Source organism: Artemia sp. Qi Xiang Cuo, chromosome 21 (assembly GCF_049724085.1).
Source record: "Artemia sp. Qi Xiang Cuo chromosome 21, ASM4972408v1, whole genome shotgun sequence".
Taxonomy (NCBI): Eukaryota; Metazoa; Arthropoda; class Branchiopoda; order Anostraca; family Artemiidae; genus Artemia; species Artemia sp. Qi Xiang Cuo.
In genome coordinates this window covers 15,582,159-15,601,200 of record NC_142814.1, presented here as the reverse complement: position 1 = coordinate 15,601,200, position 19,042 = coordinate 15,582,159, and the positions used below count along the sequence as shown (strand labels likewise).

The window sequence follows — 19,042 nt, the reverse complement described above, 5'->3', positions numbered from 1 at the left end:
TCACATAGTTTTAAGCGATCATGGAATCTGGATTTGGTAATTCAAAATGCTTTATGTCACAGAACATATCTGTAAAATAATTTTGCAGAACAAATATATTTGTCAAATAGTTTAAAGTGACCACAGAGTCTTTATTTGGTAATTCAAAAGGTTGTACGTTACAGAACATACCTGTAATATAATTTTGCAGAACAAACATATCTGTCACATAGTTTTAAGCGATCATGGAATCTGGATTTGGTAATTCAAAATGCTTTATGTCACAGAACATATCTGTAAAGCGATCATGGAATCTGGATTTGGTAATTCAAAATGCTTTATGTCACAGAACATATCTGTAAAATAATTTTGCAGAACAAATATATTTGTCAAATAGTTTAAAGTGACCACAGAGTCTTTATTTGGTAATTCAAAAGGTTTTATGTTACAGAACATACCTGTAATATAATTTTGCAGAACAAACATATCTGTCACATAGTTTTAAGCGATCATAGAATCTGGATTTGGTAATTCAAAATACTTTATGTCACAGAACATATCTGTAACATAATTGTAAAAAACAAACATATTTGTCATTGAAATCAAGTATTGTGCAGTAGTGTGCATCATGACATGGCTAATTGTAGAAAGTTCAAAGTGGCCACAGAGTCTTTATTTGGTAATTCAAAATGCTTTATGTCACAGAACATATCTGTAACATAATTGTAAAAAACAAACATATTTGTCATTCAAATCAAGTATTGTGCAGTAGTGTGCATCAAGACATGGCTAATTGTAGAAAGTTTAAAGTGGCCACAGAATCGAGTTTCGATAATTCAAAAGCCTTTATATTAAAGAACATAAGTTTTGGAGGACAGAGAAAAATTAAAACATGCATTTGGGTTTTGGATAACTTAAGACCAGTTGATTAATAAGTTTTTTTTTAAGCATCAAACGTACTGTAAAAACAATTTTTATCTGAAGTTACATTTTATTATTATTCCTAAAAGCGAGAAAAGAGACGTAACACATTTGGGAAAAAACGAACTTTCAAGTATCCTATAAGTAAAGTAAGACATAGAAAAACAAATTAAACTAATCGATATGGTTAAAGAACAGAAGCTGAGAATCACAGTTTAACAAGACACATCATATGACATCATGTGAATTACCCCTAGCTGAAATACCCTTGTCCTAATTACTCTAGCCAAAAATGATTACGTTTCTTTTCTGTAGCGCTAAGTTATGGCAGAAGACGGTTAATTTTGTCAAGCAAAACGGCAAAGCGACGTTGTTGTGTGAAGTCTAGCTGAAGTCTTATAATAAAGTCATTGAATTCTGCCTAAAAAAATTACGTTTATGGGAGGTGGGTGTTTTATTTCAGATAGGGATTTTAGATACACATATACTGGACCTTTATGGCCTTTCTGAGATATAGAATGAAGGGAAAGGTCCAATGGATGAAAGTATGTCAGTATAAAAGGAAGTCCAGAGAACCCTAAATGACCAAGAAATCCAAGAGTTTCAAGCTCATAAGGACCAATCTATGTCTTTGAGGTTTTACTCCCAAGCCAAAAACTGTTGGGGGAAGGAGGTTTATTTTAAATTTGGGTTGAATAAAGAGGATTTGAAGATTTTTTTGTTTGTATGAGAGGGGATAGTTTGGATTTAGGCGAGAGAAGGAATTTTATGGGAAAGTTTAGGTGGCGACTGACTCCTACTTTTACCCTATGTGTGGATGTGCGAATGAGAATGTATTTCATTTTGCATCCGAGCGTGAAGAGCTGTCTGAGCTGCGGAATGAATGTTTTGGAAGAGTGTTTGGGACTGAATGCTGGTTAATTGAACGGACGGGTTAGAGGACCATATGTGCTATTAAACAGTTGTGTAAATTTCTTCGTTTAGAGATTAAACATAGAGAATCACGTTTGAAGGGATAGCTTATTATATTTTTAGGAATTGAATTTTATTATGGTTGGTATTTGTTGGTAAAAATGTTTGACCTTGGTGTGTTTCTTTTTTGTCTTATTATTGTGTTTTTCTTATACTATATAAAGTTGTATTTTGTTCGTGAGCTTTGTTTGCAAGCTTTATTTTGTGTTGCTATGGCCCGCAGGCCTTTTGCAATAAATGTCATCTTATCTTATAATGACGTCACTTGGTAAAACGGCCAAGCAACGTCGTTCTGGGATATCCAGCTGATGTCCTTTTGAAAAGAATCTCTAAAATCTGCCTATAATTTTTTTTTTTTATGAAAGGTGGGTATTTCATTTCAGATAGGGATTTTAGATATATCTCGTGACGTCACTGGGTAAAATGGCACAGCGACATTATTGGACATACCGCTAATATTTTATTGAAAAAAATTCCCTGAAGTCAGCCAATAAAATTTTCTGATCTATGAGAGGGAAACAATTCTATCTCAGATAGGTATTTTAGATAAATATCGTGACGTCACTCGATAAAACGGCCAAAAAACGTTGTTATGGAAAATCCAGCTAATATCTTACTGAAAAAAAAGTCTTTACAGACTGCCCTAAAAGTTTTCTATCTATAACAGGTAGGTATTTTAGTTCAAACGGATATTTTAGATACATATTGCAAAGTTGCTAGGTAAAGCGGCCAAGCAACGTCCTTATGGGAAATCTAGCTAATGTCTCATTGAAAACTTTCAATAGAATATGAGCTATTGTCTCTTAAATTATACGAAATGAGCATGTATCTTTTTCTTATAGACAGTATACCCCACGTCATGATCCTTCGTTGTATGTTATGTTCTCAGACTGAAATTGATGGTAGCTAAATTACTGAAAATATTTAAAATATAATTCTACCCACCACTGAATTCCTTAGAAGGCGGATCATGCAGGGGAAGAACCTGCAACTTTAATAACATCTACAAAAAAAAAACACTTCCATATTAATAAGTCCCTTATTATTCTACATGCCATTGTTTTGAGACTCGCTGTGTCTTCTATCCTTCAGTACCTATTCATATTAATTAGCTTTTAGTCCAAGTCCATAAAAGAAAAATGTCAGCACTTTAATATGGCTAGCTTACCTGCATTTGAAGTTTCTCTTTTATCCATGTATCTTGACGGAAGTTATAGGTGTCTCTGAGTGCTCGAAGCTCACCGTTAATTTGATCATATTCTCTTTTGATTAATATGAAATCATTTTCAACTTGCTCACTTTCCATAGTCAGTTTAGCCTTAGTAACAACATATTCTTCTTCAAGGATTTCATATTTGCCTGATAGATCTTCATATTCTTGGCGCTGTTTTTCTAATTTCAGTTCGAGCTCTAGGGGAAAGGTATATATATTGTTCAAGTCATTCTTTATATTAGCTATATACCCCAAGTATTTTGAAATTGTCTCCTGCCCCTAGAACAAATAAATTATACGTGCGTACCTATCTAAATTCAAAAAATCAGTGAAGTGTCTCTTATTTTCAGGGAATACAACCTTAACGACATTACTTTTGAAATTTTCAATCTGTGAAATATGTGCTTAATACGGATTGGTTTTCGACATCTGTTTTGCACTATTAGCCCCTTATTTACCCTTAAGACTACCCTTACTCCGATTATGATCAACAGATACTATTACACCTAAGGGCACACCCAGACACCCTTAACTGATTTTTGGTGATAAAAAGTTTTTTCCCCACTTCCATGAATTAGTTTTGTTCAATCATAAAGCTTGAAAACATTTGTGCAAATGTTCCTAATTGTAATAAATAACATCACCTTTATAAAGGCGATGTTAGAAGAACCACAATCCCAACGGCCCATTCTTGTACAACTCTCATTAAAAATTATCGTACTGCTCTGATTTAACAAAATTATAATATACTCAATTTTTTATTTTAAAAAATGAGGTGGGGGTAGAAGGAAATATGTGGGTGTGGAGTCGGAGGACTCAGACAGGAAAAGCAATAAGCTCAAGTGCCTCACTTTGGGCTCAAATCATGCATATTGAAACTTTGAAAGCTATTGGTAAAATTATAGATAACAGAATGTCCTTAGAGAAAAATACAGATCTTGAATCTTTATATTTCACTGGAGTTTGACTGACTCGGGCTAAAACTTATTTATGGACATTTTAGTGTCTAGAAATTCTGTTACAAAACCATTTTTTTCATCGCTTTTTGGTTCAGTAGTTTCCAGTCACCGCCAAAAGTGAAATTAAAAAACTGTCAATGTTTTCCCTATCATCAAGCAAAGTGTCATTTTCCCCCTCTTATTTTATCGGTGTCATAGTTCATATATGTTATCAGACAGTGTCATTTTTTTAGCCCATATAAAAAGTTTCGTCATTTTTTTCTGTCGTCGGACAAAGTAAAATGTTTTTTTTATGTTTCTTGTCACTGAAAAAAAGTTACATCTTTGTTTTTTTTGTTCTAAGACCCAAGGCCGTACCGGGGGGGGGGTTACGGGGTTTGAACCCCCCCCCCCCTTCCGAAATGTTTTCTAACTCGTAAAAGCGTAACAAAAATGGATATAAACAAATCTTTTATGTGTTTTTTTTTAGTTTTTTTTTGTGTAACCCCCCCCCCCCGAAAAAAATCTTGGGTACGGCCTCGGTCTGACCCAGTGTCATTATTTTTTTGTTCTGTCATTACATAAAAGTCTCATCGGTATTTTCTGTCATCGGATACATCGGTCATCGGGTACGTTTGTCATCGATAACATTATTTTTTTTTATACCAAAATTGTTGAAAGCGATATCGTTTTTTTTCTGTCACCAGACATGATGTCATTGTTTTTGTCATTCGTTACAAGAAGTGTTATCCTTTTGTCCACCATTAGACAAAATCTCATTTTATTTAATAGGCAAGAACTCATTGGATCTTTTAGTACAATAAATTGAAGCCTAAGTATTCAACACCCTTCCCCGACCAGCATAATCTCTTCTTTTTTTAATGGCTGATGATGCTGCCCAAGCTCTTACCTTTATTTGCTTGTTTTACCCCTCTCCCCAGTCTTTTATCAATTTCTATTTTAAATTTTATATATTTAATATTTCGTTCTCTTTTTTTGTGATTAATAATTTATTTTTTCCCCTTCCCCCTCTTTTCGACCAGTTATTGTCTTCTTAACTTTTGTATTGACTTTATGCAGTTAAATTATGGACACTTTTTTTAGTATCCCTTTTAATTTTTATATATATTTGTATATCGTTCCTTTTTTTGTGTTCATTCGCTTATTTTGCCGCCCTTTTTTAATGTCCCTTTTAATTTTTTCCTGAATTGTATTTTTTTTTACGTTTAGTTTGACCAGCTTTTACTCTTTTAACTTTTTAATTGACTTTTTGCAGTTAAATTATTGACTCTCAAATGATTCTTCATTACGATTTTTCTTTTTCGTTGTTATTTTTTTTGGATTTTTGCCAGTTTTCATGTAACTATATGATTTGTCGACTCTGAAGTCCGAATTCGGTCCTTTGTGGGCTTGTGATAGAAATTTTCTTAAATAAATATCTTATCACTTATCTTATCTTATAATCTTCAAAGTCCAAGGATGTACCCGAGAGGAGCCTGGGTATCTGAAGCCAGAACCCAACAAGAACTATTATGTCATAACAATGTGTGATTCTAAATCTTAAAGGTTAGCCATCATGTTTGCAGTGGTAGCATCAACCTAGCAAGGGACGAACCACGGCCCATAGTAACCGAAAATTAAAAAATGCGTTTAAAAAAAACTGCTTAGTGATAAAAATTGCCATTTGTAGCTGATTCTGGAATGGTAACTACTTTCTCGATTAGTCTTAGTAGTAAAATGCTTTTTCGAAGACAAATTTATGGGAATTCCAAATAATAATAAAAATTTACTGTAAATGCAAGAAAAAAAGCTTATGGACGAGGTTACATCTCATCGCAAATTATTCTAATAAGGGAAAAGTAATTGATTACCCCTGGAAATCTTACTCCTGGAAAAATTACATACATTCAAAATTTTAATAATAAAAAACATCCACGTCATCGCGTATGATTTCATGGTGGAAAAGTTGCATACATGGAAGAACACTCCTGTAGAAAATTTTGCCATAAGAAATTTAATTTACAGAAAAGTGTATTCACTGTCATGACTTCATGGCTTCATGGCTATTCATGGCTTCTTCGTAGGTGCAATCGTCTGTGGTTGTAATTTATGCCAAATATAAAGCTTATATTATCAAAGCTTTAATTTTTAACATGTTTATCTTTATATTTCATTTTACTTTCAGAGAGTGACGGCTGTGAAACTTTTGGACTAATTTCCTGTGTGTATCCTCTGCACTTTGCAGTGCCTTTCAGGAATAAAACCTGGGGCTTATTCTTGCCAGGGTTCTGCAGGGTTTCGAGCAGAGCAGGTACTGGAGCATTATGAAATTTGTGAAGGTAATTTCTGCAATCATAGATACAGGGTTGCCATCCCTAGTGATTTATCGCTAGTTCTAGTGATTTATTATATTGCCTGGACCAATAAATCACTAAATTAGCACATAACTCACTAGAGTATTGAAGAAAATCTTTAAATCAACCAAAAAATCGGTAAAATCTAGTGATTTTTTACCATCGGTGGTAACCCTGCATATATATAGAGAGGGACGAAACAGAGTTGCATATATATATAGAGAGGGGAGAAATAAACAGAGTTGTTTATTTATATCTAACAGAGGTTTTTTGCTATAAAAAGTGAAACAAGAAATAAAGACAAACCCCGAAATATGAAAAGAATTTGAATGAGGACTACATCTGGAGTTGTTTTCCAATAGAGAAAAGTTAACAACTAGAAATGTAATGACTACTTAAATCATAAATAGAAAACTAGGTAGACAAGTCCCAGAAAAAAAAATCTATAGTTTAAGAAAAAATAAATAAAAAAATAGTAGAATATTTTTCATTAGTATTTTAATGCAGTTACCATATATTACTGTATTAAGGTGGTGGGTCCATATTTAAAATCTACTAAGGGTGTAACTTCTGTGGAAGCCATCTTTCCCATGTCCAACGCTTTGAGTGCAATCCTCTGTAAGCTCTAAAAGTTCAAAAACCGCAACTACAATTAAAGGTGAAATTTTTTAGTTAGGGGGATGGAGAGGGTATAGCCTCATTTCAACAAATACTTATACAAGAAAACACTGTCACCTATTAGAACAACACTTTACAACAACAACTAAGAAATGATGCAATGACGTAGCAAGAAAATAAAAAAAGTTGCCAATTCTTAGATATAATAATAAAAAACAATAAAAACTGATTACAAATTTCTATTGTTATACCAGGGACATTATATCATAAGGGGGAGGGGGGGATTAAATTCGTTGAAAAAACAGTTAAACAGTTTGAAATATATAGTAGAGGAGAAAATATCAATGCAATATCAGAGGCCTTGCAGCCCTCCTACAACGAAATTTGTAACTTTTTTTAGCTGGAGAACGATCCTTGAAAGCATCAAAACACTTGATACCTCTGATACGCCAAACATGCCCTCCTTCTCCCACTATAAAACAAGTGTACAAAGAATTGACAATTTGTACACTTTTTGTCCTGTGGACTGAGGGTAATTTCATCCCCTGAGGAATACTTGTTGGAGCTTTTGACTATTCTGAACAAATTTGTGATCAAACGTCTTGAGAGTTCACGGGGGTCAAGAGGCAGAAAGACTACAAGAGAAGGGGGGCTGGTCACCCTCCAATGGAGGGCTTCAATTTGCAATCGGATGAGCCACACCCAAGTTTCTATGATAAACTCGTCCTCTTTCAAAGTTAACCTCTAACGTCTTTTAAAGTTCGCAGAAAAAAATGAATAAATATTTATGCTACAGAACTCTTTACTTAGGTGGTGCTGCAGCACTAATAGAAACAAAAATGTACTTTTAGTTGTTTTTTTTCGCTTTTTAGTAAAATTTACGTTATGCAACAAGCGGTAGTACTTCGCTTGAAAGGAAAAAAGAATAAATATTTTGCTCTAACATACTGCTTTGGACCCTGACACAAATACAGTTTTGGCAATTCAGAACTATACAATCTTAAACCTTTGATATAAGAGTCATACACACTTTACAAATAAAGTCATAAATTGCTTACCTTTCCCTCTAGAGTCTCGATTGTTAATTTCTTCATATTTCTCATTTGCATACTTAAGATCATTATCAAGTCTTTTGATTTTCTCTTTAAGTGAAATTATTTCATCATTTCTCTCTTTCTCCTCTTGTTCATGCTCCCTTTCCATTCGATCTCTCTTTTTCTTCTCTGCCTTCAAGAAAAAGAAGCAGGATTAATTTTGAATCAAATATGCATATATGTCAAATAAGAAAAATGTCAAATATGAATATATGTCAAATATGAAATATGAATCTATGATAATAATGATTTAGACAACGTTAAGTATAATTTTAAGAAGTTTAGGAGTTGGGGGATGGTATTTTTGGGATTGGCGCTAGCGCAATCGATGGTGAAAACCACAAAGAGTCATTACCAGCTGGGTATTGCCAGTTTGGGCCAGTATTCTCGTGGCGATGCACTACAGAGAGAGTTTATAGAGATTGAAGAATCGGCAGGATAAGAGAAATAATTTTGAAGAGAGATTTATACATATAATCTCTTTGAGTTGTTCGTTTTTTTTGGTGATTTTTTTTTTCATTTTGTTGTCTTTTATGTAAATAAAGTCCCAAGTTGCTATAGGGTTGAAAAACAATATACTGTATCGTATCATTTAGATTTGTCTACTGCTGATGATAAAAATGGCCTACTGATGACAGGATGCAGGATGTATTGTTTTTAGAACGTTGTTTGATCATAGCTCCTTCTGTGAAGAAGGCCTTTGACGATAGTTTTTATTTATCTGAAAATACGTTACCATTGCGCTGCAAGATCCTTGCGTGATAACATAGGTCCAACAAGTGAGTTGGAGCGATGGGTTTTTGAAAAATATCTTTTATTAAACTTTTATTAAACTTAATTACGGAGCCAGTTATAGGACAAAGTTTACACTATGACAGCTAGAGCAATTAATAAATTAACAAAGCTGAATCAAAATCTTTACACTGGCTGCCAAATTACAGCCATTGACTAAAATATATATATAAAAACAATACGAGATATACCTTGATGTTTCTGATTCCGTGTTTCAGAGTTTTCTTCATTAGCTGTACAAAAACATCATATTAAAGCTTCGAAGTTCAATACTTCGAAAGAATGATAAATACATTCTAAGACCACACTGGCTATACATGACAGATGAAACTCAGTGAGGAAAGAAAATAACAAAATGAAAAATAAAATAAAAAAAGGTGAAAAAACGAGGATTTTGTCAGCCAATGGCGAACCATGAAGAAGAAGAAATAAGCAAATATTTTGACAAGAACCTCCACCGAGTCGTCCTCAGTGCTAAACAAAAAAGAAAAGAAAAGAAAAAGAAAACCAACGAAAATCGAACCTTTCGAAGTTTACTTGACAACGACAGAACAAAAACTAAATAAGAACCAGGTTGGAATCAATGAAAATACCCAATAAGACCTATTGAAAATACCATAGATAGACGATTAAAAAAGATAAAACAAGAAAATAGGGAGCCCGTCCCCTTTGATTCAGTTACCCCGGCAACTGAGAAAAAAACTTTCATCACTTTACCATACATCCCGAAACTTGGCGATAAACTTGGAAAAATTAAAAAAAACATAATCTCTCTGTTTCTTTCAAAACTGAACAAAAATTTGAACATTATTTCAACTCAGAAAAGGATAAAACCGACCCTATACTGGATAGTGGGGTCTACAGAGTCTCACGTTCAAGTGGGAAATTTTACATTGGTAGGACCCATCAATAACTAGGAGAACGATTGCATGAACACAAAATCTCAATAGATAAGTCCCTGAGATTGAAAAATAACAATGGTAACTTTGATTCGGCACTGGCCCTGCATATTTTTGAAAATCCGACCCATCTGGTTCTTTTTGACGAGGCAACCTTAATATCTACTGTAAATGGCCTACCACAAACTTTTAAAAAGGTAATTGAGATAAAAAATACATAAACCGAAATTTAGCAATAAATAGAGATACTGGAGATATTTCATTACGCCCAATTTATGACAGTTTAACTTTGAAGGGAACTTCAAACTCAAATTCGCCTGGTATAATTTGAGAGAGCCTATTTGCAAATCAAATGATGAACGAATTTGTAGACCAGCTAAAGCTATAGCAAAACAAGGGATTATTGCTCAATCATCTTGGTAGATTTCTTTTTCGTTGATTTCAAACTGGTTCTTATTTAGTTTCTGTTCTGTCGTTGTCAAGTAAACTTCGAAAGGTTCGATTTTTGTTGGTTTCTTTTTCTTTTCTTTCTTTTTTGTTTAGCACTGAGGACAACTCGGCGGAGGTCCTTATCGAAATGTTTGCTTATTTCTTCTTCTTCATGGTTCGCCACCGGCTGACAAAATCCTCGTTTTCACCTTTTTTTATTTTATTTTTCATTTTATTATCTTCTTTCCTCGCTAAGTTTCATTCAAAAGAACGATTCTTGAAATGATGAAAACAATGAAGAATGAAAATGAAAAAAATGACATTAAATGTCAATTTTTATTTTTTTTTTTTTTAACGATAAAAACAGCATCAAAAGATTCTATTGCGTTTTGATAGTGAAATGCATTTGCATAGAAATTCTTTTCTTTACTGGGATATTTTGATGAAACCATCGTTATGCAAAAACGCCCACGTTTTAAAACCATACTTGACCACTGTTATTATTGTGATTTCCGGTATCCTAATCTTAGTTCAAAAATGCGTCTTGGATGCTTTACTTTCTACAACTATACTGCATTCATCATCCTTGCTAAGCATGCTACCTAGATAAGTGAAACTATCTAATTGCTCGATCATCTCGTTATCTACTTTTCCAAGTTTCTCGTTACCTATTTTCTCATTTCCTACTTTCTCGTCACTTTTTCTTTCGCATTTATCCTATTTTAGGCAACTTATCTTCTTAACATTAATATTCAAACCTATTCTCAAACCATAAAGTCTCAAAACCTCAAAAAATTTCTTTTTTTCAGCACTATTTTTTTAAACTAAGGCACTCGAATCACCGAATCTTCAGTTATTTTCTTGCTAAAAAAAAACCTTTTCTATAGTCAACCCTCTCTCCATAAATCATAGGCCATAGTCCATAGTCCAGAATCCATAGTCAAGGATACGGTCCTGGTACCTTTTTTTTTATTTTTCGTTTAACACAGATCATCTGTTGGGAATTCACGCAACTTAAACATTATAGGAGTTTTATTTGGGTTGTATTTACTTTTAAGTGTTGATTTGTGAACCTTGATGACCAGGAAGCAGGTCATTTCTTGCGTAACAATACGTATTTGAAGATTATAAATATAAAAAAAACAAGTTTTTGTAACTGAAAGTAAGGAACGACGTTAAAACTTAAAACGAACAGAAATTATTCCGTATATGAAAGGGGCTGTCCCCTCCTCAACGCCTCGCTCTTTACGCTAAAGTTTTTCATTGTTTCAAAAAAATAGAGTTGTGAGTAAGTCAAATTTTAGCGTAAAGAGCGAGGCATTGAGGAGGGTACAGCCCCTTTCATATACGGAATAATTTCTGTTCGTTTCAAGTTTTAACGTCGTTCCTTACTTTCAGTTAAAAAAATTTGTTTTTTTTATTTAATTTTTGAACGTTTTTGAATTAATGCAGGTTTTGATTTTGGCTCACCGTACATGAATAATAATAACAAAATTTGAATATCAGTTTTACTTTTATTTGGTTAAATGGCTTTCTCGAAACCTGTTTAATTTTATTTACGAACGTTTTTATTAGTAATAAATATACGTAACTTACGAATTAACTTACGTAACGAACCTCTATATTCTTATATTTTTAATACGCATATTAGAGGGTTCGCCCCCTAGTAAATACCTTGCTCTTTAAGCTAAAGTTTGAATTTTGTTCCAATTCCTTAAAAATGACCCCTTAATCACAAATGCCGTTAATTAGAATAAATTGCTCTTATGAAAGTACTAAATAATCTTTGGCTTAAAGAGCGAGGTATTGAGCAGGGGATGAACCCAATCATATACGTAATGTTTCCTGTCGTTTTAAGTTTTGATGTTGCTCCTTATATTCAGTTAAAAAACTTGTTTTGTTTATAAATATAGTTTCTGATATTTATTTAAATAATGCTGGGAAATCCGGCGCCCCCTTCATAGCAATGTCCCTTCTCCCATGAAAAATTCCTTCATGGTAAGATCCTCCCACATAACCCTCGACCCACTCCCCTCCCCTACTACTAAAAAAAATCCTCTCTGAAAACGTCTGTATACTTCCCAATAACCAATACTATATGTTAACATTGGGTAAAATTCATAACTTTCAGCCCTTCCCCTGGGGACTTCGGGAAATTAAGTCATCCTGAAAAACATAGTTATCATATTTTCGACCATGCTGAACAAAGTGGCTGTTCCAAGATTTTTATTAGATGACTCTGGGGAAAAAATGAGCGTCGGAGGGGGTCTAGTTGCCCCCCATTTTTTTGGTCACTGGAAAAGAGCACTATAACTTTTAATTTCTTTTTGAATGAGCCCTCCCACGATGTTCTAGGACCACTGGGTCGATACGATCACCCCTGGAAAAAAAACAAACAAACAAACAAATAAACACGCATCCGTGATCTTTCTTCTGGCAAAAAATACAAAATTTCACATTTTTGTAGATAGAAGCTTGAAACCTCCGCAGTAGGGTTCTCTGATACGCTGAATATGATGGCGTGATTTTCATTAAGGTTCTATAATTTTTAGGGGGTCTTTTCCCCTTTTTCCGAAAATCAGCCAAATTTTCTCAGGCGCGTAATTTTTGATAGGTAGGACTAAACTTGATGAAACTTATATATTTGTAATCAGCATTAAAATTTGATTCTTTTGATGTATCTATTGGTATCAAAATTTTGTTTTCTAAAGTTTTGGTTACCATTGAGCCGGGTCGTTCCTTACTTACAGTTCGTTACCACGAACTGCTTGATTTCATAAGAAGGGGCTAAAGTGTTGAAAGAAACCTCAAGTTCACAATTACAAGTTTAAAACACGGATTTTCTTGAAAATCTAAGAGTTTCTGCAAACAAGGGGAGACACTAGGCACGCATAGGATTTTATGAAACAGTTGGTGTCATGGGGGGAGGAGGGCTATAAGAGCTAGTAAAAAACGGGAGTGTTACGTTAAATATGAGAACGCAAGGTATAAATAAGAAAATTTGTATTTTTATGGGGTATGGGCTCCTTCATTCTTTGCATTGATGGGGAGGGGGGAGGGGAGTTGTTTACTTTGACATACAGGCTTTCGGCTTAGCAGTTTACCTTAAGTTCGAATTCCATGTTGTTATTCCTGCTTATCAATTTTTCTTTTTCTTTCCTCCATTCTTCCTCTTGTTTAAGGTGTCTTTCAGCGGTCATTTTCTTATCAGATTCAGACTGAAACAAATCAACATACAAACATTTTCGAATTCTGAAACTCTATTGACAGTTATAATACTCGTATGCAATCTGAGGGGAGGGGAGGGTGGAGGGCACCACATTTTTTCATGAGTATACAGTTTTCACTTAGAAGTTTTCACTTGTGTGTATGTATACGTAAATCCATCTAGTATCAATAAATAAAATTTTCATATATATTCATATAAATCTGTCACACCAATATATGATTTCACATTTACAGTTCTGAAGTAAAAAATCTAAATCCGGACCCCCTCCTCTACATATATTTTAATCAGAAAAAGAGTCGAAAGTATTTTAGACACTCGAGATGTTGGCTTTCTTATGACTGGGGTAATATTCAATAGGACCTCCTAGGTGCTGCCATCTTTAAAGCATCTATAATGAGTAGCTATATTTGAAACATAAAGAAGGAAAATCAGCTATATTTGTATGTCTGTCCAAGGACATAAATCCTGTTTGTTTTTCTGTGTGACTTAGTTTCTTCAACATTAAGCCCCAGACTCCAAGTTGCTTGTAAAGACTTCCTTTTAGGAAGAATTAAAATTTTCCGTCTATAGCAGTGACTGCTTCTGCCTTACTTCTACCCGACTACCAAGCAGTCGGGTAGAAGTACCTAACAAAAAGCCCGAAGTACCAAGGATAGTGGAAATAAAACCAAATGAAGGGCACACAGTACAGGATAAAAAGTTTAAATTATCAAGGAGAGTTAAAATGTTATCTAATCTTTAGAGTTAGTTAATTAGAAACTTAAATAATCAAGTATATATATAAAAAAAAACAGGAAAAATCAGGGATTCAATTTTTAATAAAAGAAGCCTCCATATTCAATTATGCAGTTTTTGGTATAAAAGTCATCAAAACAAAAAAAACAAGAAAAAAAAGAAACATGGTTGAACATAATTGTCTTTGGGAATCAGCAGATTGTTAACGTTGTATTTTTTATGGACAAAAGCACCGTCAAATTTAATAAAATAGTTTTGATTATCTATTTCCACAGTTCAACATAGCAACACTGACAAAATGCGATGCAATGATTTCGTGGATATATCTTATTAGCATTTCTTATCACCAGCTATCAACAAATTATTATTGGTGGTTTCTGCTGTTTTTTAGTGTCTCACTGAGAGCATCTGATAAGACTGGATGGCAATATTGTTTAAAGGGAAAATCTAAATTTATAACCGTTTGGTGCTTATACTTTACAGGGTTATATCTGTCTCGAATAGGTTATTGTTCGATAAAACTAAAGTAAGGGTTTAGTACCCGGGCTGCCCTCTATGGATTTAAAGTCGGAGCAGTAACTTAAGAATTTAAATAGCCAAAAAAATTGAATCTTCTAAAATAGTTGATGCTGATACAAATTTCAGCGTTCCCAACAATCAGATAACGTGAGAGTTTATTCGATGGGTGCCGGTAAGATCAGGACTTGTAATAACTGTTTTGCTAGGTCAATAATGTAGATGGAAGTAAATAGGGAACAAATTTTTTCCTAAGAAAAGAACCATCCCTAAGAGCGAATTTTTCGCTCTCAGGGAAGGCTGCTCTAGCCTCAGCAGCTTTAACCGATGACAATTGCAAGAAAAAGCTTCCCAGAGGACCCACCCCTTGGAATAGCCAAGCAAATCCAGCGGGGGGGGGGAGGGGTTGGCTGGTAACTACCCCTAGACTAGAAAAATACATTGCTTTATTTTATCTTCATTCAACAGCAAAAAAAATAGAAATCTTCCATACTAGATTTTGAAAAATGCCTTTTTTTCCTCATTGTTAAAAACCAAAAAAAGCATTTGTCTCCCCAACCATTCTTTTGAATGGGTTCGACTTTTTTGAACCAATATAAAATATTATCAGAACATTAATACTAGGGTGTAATGATTAGAAAAATACTATCCTGACATTTGGGTTCCAAAATTAGAAAACTACTGCCCTGATTTTAGATCCCAAAAACCACCGACTCGGGTAGCAAAGACACAATTTAAGCGAAAACAATCCAAATTATATTCAAGTCGCTGGAGCTAAAAAGAAGCTAATGACAGAGCATTTACAGAATGAACCCAGTTACACTCTTTATCGAAGGCATAGATTTCGCAGTAGTCATTATCGAAAAATTAAAACCTTTTTACCCTTGCATATATCACAAGCAGATCTTTTGACTCTAGACAAATTTCAAAGATGTTGTAATAGTCCACACAAGTAAATTTTTCTTGCAATCAGTGTTTTTAGCCGTTAAAAAACCCCACCCGGGCCGGGGCGATAATAGTGAAAAATATTAGTATAATATTAAGCACTTTTTAAAACAATGATTCCGCCTTGCACAACAAAATAAAAACATATAAAAACACTAGATGTAAAAACACACTGCTGAGCTGGAGACAGAGGAATAGAGACTTAGAAAAAACTGTAGGGATAGAAAAAAGGGGGCCCTCCTCCCGCCAACTATAGAGCTTTTTCCAGACATTGAGAGACTTATTTACATTCAGCTGCCAACAATGGAATTAACTGCAACCTGGAAAGATGTACAAATTATAAACGGGCAATAAATGGTTAATTTAAATATAAAACACTTGAAACTTTGGGTAAAACAGTTAAATTCGTCCATACCTACAAAGAGCTCATTTAATAGTTCTGTGTGGGCTGAAAAAATTTAAGAGACAATTGTAAACCTAGAAATAGGGTGTATATTAATACAGAATCATTTTTTTGGGAGGGAGGGGGGTTCATGAATATCACAAAATAGGCATGTTACACGCGGATGATATGTATGAATATCTAGAGAAAAAACCAGGAATATTTACATAAAATCCGCATTTTTCGGAGTTAGAGGTCACGCCATGTCCCCTCCCCTGTATACTATATCCTACTATATCTAACCGGTACAATATCTTACTGCAAAAGAGTTTTTGGAAAGATTCATAGATATAAAAAGAAACAGCTTACGCGATATAATTTTTGTTCCAAGTCTTCAGTCTTAATTTTACTTGACTGAAGCTCGTCTTTCAGAAGTTTGATTTCTTTTTCTGCTTTTTTCATGGCAGCTTCAGCAGACCTTTTGGCTTCATCTTTGACTGTTAATTCCTAAAATTTATAAGAGAATTTTCAAAATTTAACGTCCACAACGTTCAAACTAAATACTTCAAAGTTCAAAAGGAAATTTTTCTCAGCAGGTTCAACAAAGTAAACATGAGGAAGTCTGAAATAAGGATAAGCAAAAAGCAAAAAACAAAATAAACAATTAATTAAACCCCTTCTTGTCAAACCTGATGCTTATTATGGCATGAAATCCAAAGTTTCAAAAATAGAAAGCTTGACTAACATGCGTATTCAACACGAAGTAGCCAGATGGGCGCGTTTGTGCCATTTTTGCGCTTTTTTGAGGCGTTTGCGCATTAATTTTTTTTTCAAATCGGCTCTTTTTGGGGGGTGAAATCGTTCATTCGGCTATTTTTCACTAGAGAAATTGATCTTCCGGCGCAATTTCACTTTTATGGTGGCGCAACTTTAAACCAAATATCTGGCAACACTGATTAAAAGTACTTCTAATCATTACTCTAGTCCTTTATTAAAAAAGCGATATTCCTTGTTGCACAATATGGGGGACAGTAATTCTCCTTTATGAGGTTTTCGGCTATAGTGTTCCAAACGGTGCAATTTTCTTTTCAATCTGACACATTTCCTTCTTTGGGGGGAGGGGGGTTACGGCTATTTTCCGAAATTCCCGCAAATCTGTTTTTGCAATAAATCTTTACCATTAAGATTAATCACAATAAATTTACCATTCCTGAATCAGCTTGAAATGGCGATTCTCCCTCCGAATTTTTTGGGAACCAAAGTTTTTGGCTATTATGGAGTTCGTTCTTTACTAGACTGTTTCTGACGTTGCAACCATGATCTGGTAACGAAAACTATATCGTAGAGTGTTTTAACCATAGCTTAAATTCTAAAATGAATTATACTTAAATTCTTAAATTCTTCGAAATCAGGCTTCCAGCGCAAGATGAGGTAAACTTTTCAAATCTAATCCTAAACATGGAACCTTTTTTCTAATATTAGATATTCTGCTCTTTTTTCTATTTTCTTATAAATAAAATAAAAACTATAATTAACAGCAAATAAACTAGAAAATCCATGAAAATTTTAAGTTTTAGACAAGGTTAAAAAATACAAGTCAATAAAGACTAAAGTGAGGAAGATGAAAAACCAAAAGTCTTAAAAAACAAAGGATGAAATCACACACAGAGAAAGAAACAATTGAAAAACGAGACTTTAAAGCTAAAAACCTTACCTCGACAACCATAAATCGGAAAATTTTAGATATTTCTTAGATATTTTATTCATCAAGATTGGCCGATTTGTCCTCAAACTATCTAAGTAAAATTTCTTAACCCCCACCCCCCTTGGCGGCAAACTATATCCTTTCCCCATAAAATTTCGGGTTTGATCATACACTTTACAGAAGATCGATTAACAATTAGCCTATTTCATAATAGTTGGATAGCTGATAGACTACACACTTAATACATACTACACGCTACGCACTATATATTCATTACACTATAATTATACTTAAATAGTTAGTACACGAGAGCACTCATCTTACCATTTCTTTAAATGTCTTCTCTTTTTGGATAATTGAGTTTTCTAAGTCTGCGATCTTGTTTTTAGATGAAGTTAGTTGTTCCTTTGCTTCGTCCTTTTCTCTCTGATTCTCATCTCTTAGCTCTTTACGAGCCATTTCACAGTCTTTCAGTTTTGTCCTTTCGGTCTCCAACTTCACACAAAAGAAGAAAGAAGAGAAAGAAAAGAAAATAGTGAGTAAATAGAAAAAAAAAAGAATTAAAAACAGAGAAAACTCTCTTGTAGCCAGAAGTAGAAAGAAGTACAAACATATGTCACACATGTCCAAGCCTTAAGCTAAGTTCTGAGATAGTGCGACAAAAAAAATGCTTGTGAAAGAAATAGTTCGCGGGGGAAATGAATATTGCTTGGCTATTCGCGCTAAAGACAATTTTTTATGCTTTAATTATTTCGGTTTTAATTGAATGATCTGTGTTATATTATGAACATGCTATTGGCTAGACGTACGCCTACAATATATACTAATGTAAACAGAGGGAGCATGGGGATTTTCAACAAATAGCTTTTGACATTTTTTCTCTTTATTTATTAAGGGCTAGGCTACTCATTTCAAAGATTGAACAAATTTCAAACACATTTTTAACGATTCATCAAGTGCTTTTGCCACCTCCTTCCAAGCATTTTCTTTGATTTCCAGGCTCTTGTATTCTTTGCAGTGTATATAATACAACACAGAATATGATTTTTTTTTTCAACTTCAAGTTGAAGCACGGCAAAGCAAATTTTCTTTTTCAGAAGGCCCTTTTGCGGCTCGGCGAAGCAATTTTCACTAGGTGAAGCAATATTTGCGCTTTATCAGAACTTAACTTTAGTCGGTATGGATTGCAAGAGAATTTTTTGAAAGCGGGAGGGAGAAGGGATGGTCAAGATCACGTAAAATAAAATTCTAGGCTACAATCTTTTTGAATTTCTGAGGGATCCTATTAAACAATCTAGGAGAAGGGGAACTTTCCAAGCAT

At 33.9% G+C, this 19,042-nt stretch overlaps 1 protein-coding gene across 6 annotated transcripts in view; it reads right to left on the bottom strand.

The window, feature by feature from the left end:
• LOC148939273 (uncharacterized) overlaps positions 1-19,042 on the bottom strand; it is a 280,313-nt gene that overhangs the window by 69,294 nt on the left and 191,977 nt on the right. For 5 of the 6 annotated variants that reach the window (XM_089106654.1, XM_089106655.1, XM_089106658.1 and 2 more), the window contains 5 exons: positions 18,046-18,216; positions 16,386-16,523; positions 13,314-13,427; positions 8,054-8,222; positions 3,041-3,282 (listed from right to left, as the gene is read on the bottom strand). In XM_089106654.1, coding sequence (XP_088962780.1) covers positions 3,041-3,282; positions 8,054-8,222; positions 13,314-13,427; positions 16,386-16,523; positions 18,046-18,216 — 834 coding nt within the window. The remainder of the gene's footprint in view (positions 1-3,040; positions 3,283-8,053; positions 8,223-13,313; positions 13,428-16,385; positions 16,524-18,045; positions 18,217-19,042) is intronic. The other variant, XM_089106657.1, reaches the window with a different exon arrangement.